The 6,000-nt window shown below is 35.5% G+C and overlaps 1 protein-coding gene across 1 annotated transcript; it reads left to right on the forward strand.

Moving 5' to 3' along the window:
* Positions 1-424: 424 nt before the first annotated feature.
* LOC136819180 (neurofilament medium polypeptide-like) lies at positions 425-5,779 on the forward strand. The gene is made up of 8 exons (XM_067075388.1): positions 425-436; positions 1,062-1,124; positions 1,618-1,650; positions 1,831-1,866; positions 2,736-2,768; positions 3,108-3,224; positions 3,349-3,585; positions 5,663-5,779. The coding sequence occupies exons 1-8, from the start codon at positions 425-427 to the stop codon at positions 5,777-5,779; spliced, it is 648 nt and encodes a 215-aa protein (XP_066931489.1).
* Positions 5,780-6,000: the final 221 nt, after the last annotated feature.

The raw sequence follows: 6,000 nt of genomic DNA on the forward strand, positions 1-6,000 counted from the left end.
CTTGTTATTAAAGAGATGCTGGCGACACGAGTAAATGACTTAAATAAAAAGATTCGCGCCAAAAACGAATACTTATGAAATAATACCCTAAAATTCTCACGACAAATGTCATTCAACAATTACTACAATACGGGTGTAGTTTTGCGGCTTAAAAATTGATTGATGTGTTTCTTTCCCAAACAACCAAGATATAGGACGGAAATTCAAATCAGATGAAGAAGAAGATCAATGTTAAAGTCCGATTCCAAATATTTCAATGCGACCCTAAAGAACCATATCAAAAGGTAACAGCTCGCTGGAAAAATATTCCCGAGTGGATGAATTTTGCAATTAAAAATTCCCTGCTATAGAGACTTTTCTTAAAACAACTCTTTTAGGATCAGGCGTATCGAAAGTGCTATCTAGCCTCATGTCAAAGACAATAATGATTCAATGGGTATGGTGTCTTTTATTTTCAGTGCACTGGAGGATAACGGAGAAATATGGTGACGAAATGGAAGCTACGATAAGATTTTTTCTGAAAGTAATAATTTGGTTTTTTAAATGGGAGGGGGGGGGGTTGATATGGATTGAATTGGAGAGCAGTTTTTCTTGGGAAAAAACTTTCCCAAAAGCAAGAAAAACCAAATTTGTAATTTCAATTTAATATTGCCTTCTAGATAAACAGCTTCCGATGAGAACTCCGAAAAGACATCCCTCGTAAACGTTGTTTTCGGATAAACCTATCTTGAACTTGTGGCAACGCTCTCCAAAGGCTTTTGGTACAAGTATGATAGATCATAATATGATCTTCATAGAGGGACTTGTACAAAGGGTGCAAAAAGATACCTCTGATCACTAATTTCGGCGCCCCTTTGCTCTATTACATCCTTAGATATTTTAGTTTCTAATTTCATCTTTCACTCTCAGCGAGTCATATTTTCTCTCATTAAGATCATTTTTTTTCATTTAGTTTTTTTCATCTTATTTTTTCATTTAGTTTTTTTCCATTATTGACATTATTCTTTCCCCTACCCTTTGTCAAATATTGTATGAATTTTTCTTTTTTTTTCTTTATTCAGTTGCAGTATAACGTCAACGTCAACGTCGTTAGTTTGGACAAACTTCTTCCTTGTGACATTAACGTGTGTTGCTTATTGTTGACCCTAACAGTTCAATTTCTTGCACTTCAAAATTGAGATCGTTTTCAAACGTTGTTTGCTGTTGGTTGCGTGAGTTGGTGAGTTTCTGATGTTTCATTTGTTCTTTTACCTAGGTTTATGTTTGGTTTTGTTTGACCTCAGGTTATTGAAATTATTCTTCTCGTTTCTATTTGGTATTCTTCTGTTTTAAATGCCTTTAGGTAAAGTAAAATTCAGATCAATGCGAGGATATTCACCAAATGAGAGTAAGTAACTTTTTTCATTAAATTGACCAAGTAGGTGATGCTGTAAAGTCACAGAAAAGATTGGTTGTTACTATAACGAGGAACAAGACGTAATGAAAAGAAACACCTGTCTCAACCCCGTGTCGATGATTTGCTTCAATCTCAAAGAATTGGAAAAATAATAATGAGTGGAATAGTTTGTGATAAAAGTTTTTTTGTTAAACTGATTTGAAACCTTTTTTATTCCTCAGAAAGCTAACGACGATCAGGCTTCTACATCAACTGTAAGTTGAAATTCTCTTTCAATTAATTAAAATGCTAATAAGAATGCATCCTTTTTTCCTCGTAACTTGTCTATGGGTTGCTTCAATCTCAAAGAATTGGAAAAATAACGACGAGTTGAATAATTTGTGATGAATTTTTTTTTATCAAACTGTAGACATATAACCTTTTTTATTCTTCAGAAAACTAACGACGATCAAGAAGCTGAACCATCAACTGTAAGTTGAAATTCTCTTTAAATTAATCAAAATGCTAATAAGAGTGCTTCATTTTTTCCTCGTAACTTGGCTATGGGTTGCTTCAATCTCAAAGAATTGGAAAAATAATAATAAGTAGAATAATTTGTGATAAAAGTTTTCGAAAATTGATCGATAAGTATGGAGTTTTTTTTCTTCTTTTGCCTTTTTAAAGAATTATTCAATCATTAGTGGAAAGACATAATTTTAAGGAATAAGTCATTCGATGAAAATTGGAAAATGAAGATAAAATGAAGAAAGAAAAATTAGGATCTTATAAGAATATTTTCACATGAATGAAATTTCAACATCATAACTGCGAGAAATTCGTTCAAAAATCTTTATTCAGTACAAACACCCCTTTCTCACATACCCACTGTGGCACCCCATCCCACTGGAAAATTTGGCCGTCTCCGACGGAAAAAATCCTTCAATTTTTGTCCCAATGAAAAAAAAAATATTTGAATCCTCACTGTAAAATATTAATATATTTTATATACCCAATGAGTTTTAAGAAATAAAACAATATAATTAAAATCCCCCGTTATTTAAAACAAGAAAACTTTTTATCCCCATCGAATTTCAGTCCTGCCCCACCCCCCTGCTTGGAAAAATCCTTCCGGTTCTGTGAGAAGGGGGAGTTTCAATCAAAAGATATGATTGCACCCTAAAACCAGCGAAAACCATAGACTAGCTGGTAAGTTTTTATGTATGAAATTATATGCGTATCACTTATTGGTAATGAATCAACGGATCCCGTCGTCGCAAAAATCGGTTTTATTTAGAAAATATACAAACTTTTCAATAAAACTCCCTATTTTTACCTGCAGAATTTTCTCATTACTTTATAGAATCGTTACATTGGTCTTATTGACTTTGAAATTGTAAGTTAATTTTATATATAGTCCGTAAAATTGGTCTGTTCTAATGTCACATAAATCTGTAACTGTGCTAGGTATCGATTCCACAATCCATCATGGATGATGCAAAAGTGCGCTGGCCTTGTTCCCCATGGATCGCTAGATAACGCACTTGATCGAAAAATTGTGTGTTCGTGTCTTGCAAGCTGGCCGCAGTCTAAACATACGCGTACACGATTCCACTGAGACGACTCTAGACCTCTCAATACGGAAAGGATTTATAAAACGGTGTAATTTTGATTTGTTTGGAATAAGATTTGTAAAGATTATTATTGACAACTATATTCGTTTTCGTTTTCATAGCATGATGTAGAAATTAAAAATGAGGAAGAAGAGGCGGAAGAACAAGTAGACTTTGTGGTCGAAGATAAGGCGGAAGAACAAGTAGACTTTGTGGTCGAAGAAGAGGCGGAAGAACAAGTAGAAGTAGAAGAAGAAGAAGAAGCTTTAGCTCTTTCCGCGCAATCACCATCACCACAACCATCACCACATGAAGAATTGTAAAGATTATTATTGACAACCATACTCGTTTTCGTTTTCATAGCATGATGTAGAGATTAAACAAGAAGAGGAAGAGGGAGACATAGAAGTCGATTTTGTTGTCGAAGGAGAAAAAAATGAAGAAGAGGCGGAACAAAAAAAAGGAGTAGAAGAAGAAGCTTTAGCTCTTTCCGCGCAATCACCACAACCATCACCATCACCATCACCACAACCATCGCCAACACCATCACCACAACCTGCTTCTCTCTCCAAACGGGGCCGACCAAGACGAGAATATGGAGTGAGGAGAAGGAGGAACAAAAAGAAGAAGTAGTAGAAGAAGAAGCTTTAGCTCTTTCCGCGCCATCATCATCACCACAACAATCACAACAACCTGCTCCTCTCTCCAAACGGGGCCGACCAAGACGAGAATATGGAGCGAGGAGAGGGAGGAACAAAAAGAACAAGCAACATGCTGAATGGACCTACCTGTCGATCAAAATCAGAAAAAATAGGACAAATAGCAAGGGAATAAGAAAGTGTATTGAGCAGCTTGAATAGATTACCGTGAGTATCAGAGCTCAAATTAGTCAAAAAAGTCTAAAAAAAACAAACATTAGGCACTTTTCTACCCAAATTACCACTATAGTAGGGGGAAATTTTTAAAATCGCTCGATTTTTTTAGTCAAAGCACTGTTATACATTTTTGGAAAGCTAAGGGGTAGGGGAATCAAAATAACTTGGGTGCCAATTGTTTTTCGGACACTTTGCTGTGATTTTCGGACAAATACGACGGTCTCAGGCAAAAATCATAGGGGAGATTAAGATTAGTGATATATTGCGAGTATAGGTGATTTCAGTACCCAACTCGAGATATTGAGCTTCCGAAAGCGCAAAAACTGGACAAAACAGCTGTTTCTGGCTGAAAAACACTGAAAAACACTGTTTTTAAGGATTAATATCTCGAGTTAGGTAAAGAAATCACTTATACTCGCAATATATCATTAATCTTCATTTTTTGAGAGCTTTCCAAAAATATACAATAGGTCTCCGTTTTCTCAAGCTGAAATTTTCATTAATTTTTCACCCTATGATTTTTGCCCGAGACCGTCGTATTTGTCCGAAAATCACACCAAAGTGTCCGAAACAAAATTGGCACCCAAGTTATTTTGATTCCCCTACTCCTTAGCTTTCCAAAAATATATAACAAGTGCTTTGACTAAAAAAATCGAGCGACCTCAAAAAAACGAACAAATTTCCCCCCACTATATATATACAAAAAATAAGAAAAAAATACCAAGCCAATCTCGAGAAATGCTCATTTTCCCTAAATATAACAAAAGGGAATTTCCCCGAATAAGAAAATCTGATTTTTACGGCCAAAATAAATTTTCCAAAAAAAACTACTTCAGTCACGTTTTAGAGAACCTTGCCCTTCATCTTTGTCCAAAAATCAGAAAAAACTAATGAAGCAATTTCACACAAAGTCCAAAAATCCCATTTCCTGGCACTTTTTGGCCCAAATTTGCCCAAATAAATTGTTCTTTGAAAATCAGGCTACATCAGAGTTTAAATATTACCATTTTACATCAAAGTGCAAAAATTCAGAAAAAAATATCAATCCAATCGCAAGAAATGCTCTTTTTCCCTAAAAATGATATAAGGGAATTTCCCAGAATAAGAAAATCCTATTTTTACGGCCAAAAAAAAATTTCTGAAAAAAAACTGCTTCAGCCACTTTTTAGAGAACCTTAGCCTCCATCTTTCTGCCAAAAATCAGAAAAAACTAATGAAGCAATTTTGCACAAAGTCCAAAAAACCTTATTTTTAGGTAGTTTTTGGCCCAAATTTGCCCCCCCCCCCCAAATTTATTTTCAAAAATCGGGCTCCGTCACTTTTTAGGCATTGCTATTTTGTATCATTGTGCAAAAAATTAAAAAAACTTAGAGCCGATCCCGAGAAAAGCTGCTAACAGGAAAATGGTAAAAGGGAATTTCCCCCAAAAAACGAAAATCCGTATTTGACGACGAAAAAAAATTTTCCGAGAAAAATTACTTCAGCCACATTTTAGGGTACCTTGCAATCTATCTTTCTACCAAAAATCAGGAAAAACTAATGAAGCAATTTTACACAAAGTCCAAAAAACCTTATTTTCATTGTGCAAAAAATAAAAAAAAACTAATCAGCCAATCCCGAGAAAAGCTTGTAACAGACGAACGGACAACGGCCAAATTAAAGGACCTCCCGGTAGGTCCAAAAAGTAGAAGAAGAAGAAGAAGCTTTAGCTCTTTCCGCGAAATCACCATCACCACAACCATCACCACATGAAGAATTGTAAAGATTATTATTGACAACCATACTCGTTTTCGTTTTCATAGCATGATGTAGAGATAAAACAAGAGGAAGAAGAAGAGGGAGAGAAAGAAGTTGACTTTGTGATCGAAGAAGAAGAAGAAGAAAAAAGGAAGAAGAGGCGGAACAAAAAAAAGGAGTAGAAGAAGAAGCTTTAGCTCTTTCCGCGCAATCACCACAACCATCACCATCACCATCACCACAACCATCGCCAACACCATCACCACAACCTGCTACTCTCTCCAAACGGGGCCGAGCATGACGAGAATATGGAGCGAGGAAATAGATCAGTCTAGAAAAGGGTCATCATATCGGCAAACATACTCAAAACGCCACAAAAATTCGGCCGATGATAACTGCTTAC

This window comes from Clytia hemisphaerica, unplaced genomic scaffold (assembly GCF_902728285.1).
Source record: "Clytia hemisphaerica strain Z4C2 unplaced genomic scaffold, Clytia hemisphaerica genome assembly, whole genome shotgun sequence".
NCBI lineage: Eukaryota > Metazoa > Cnidaria > Hydrozoa > Leptothecata > Clytiidae > Clytia > Clytia hemisphaerica.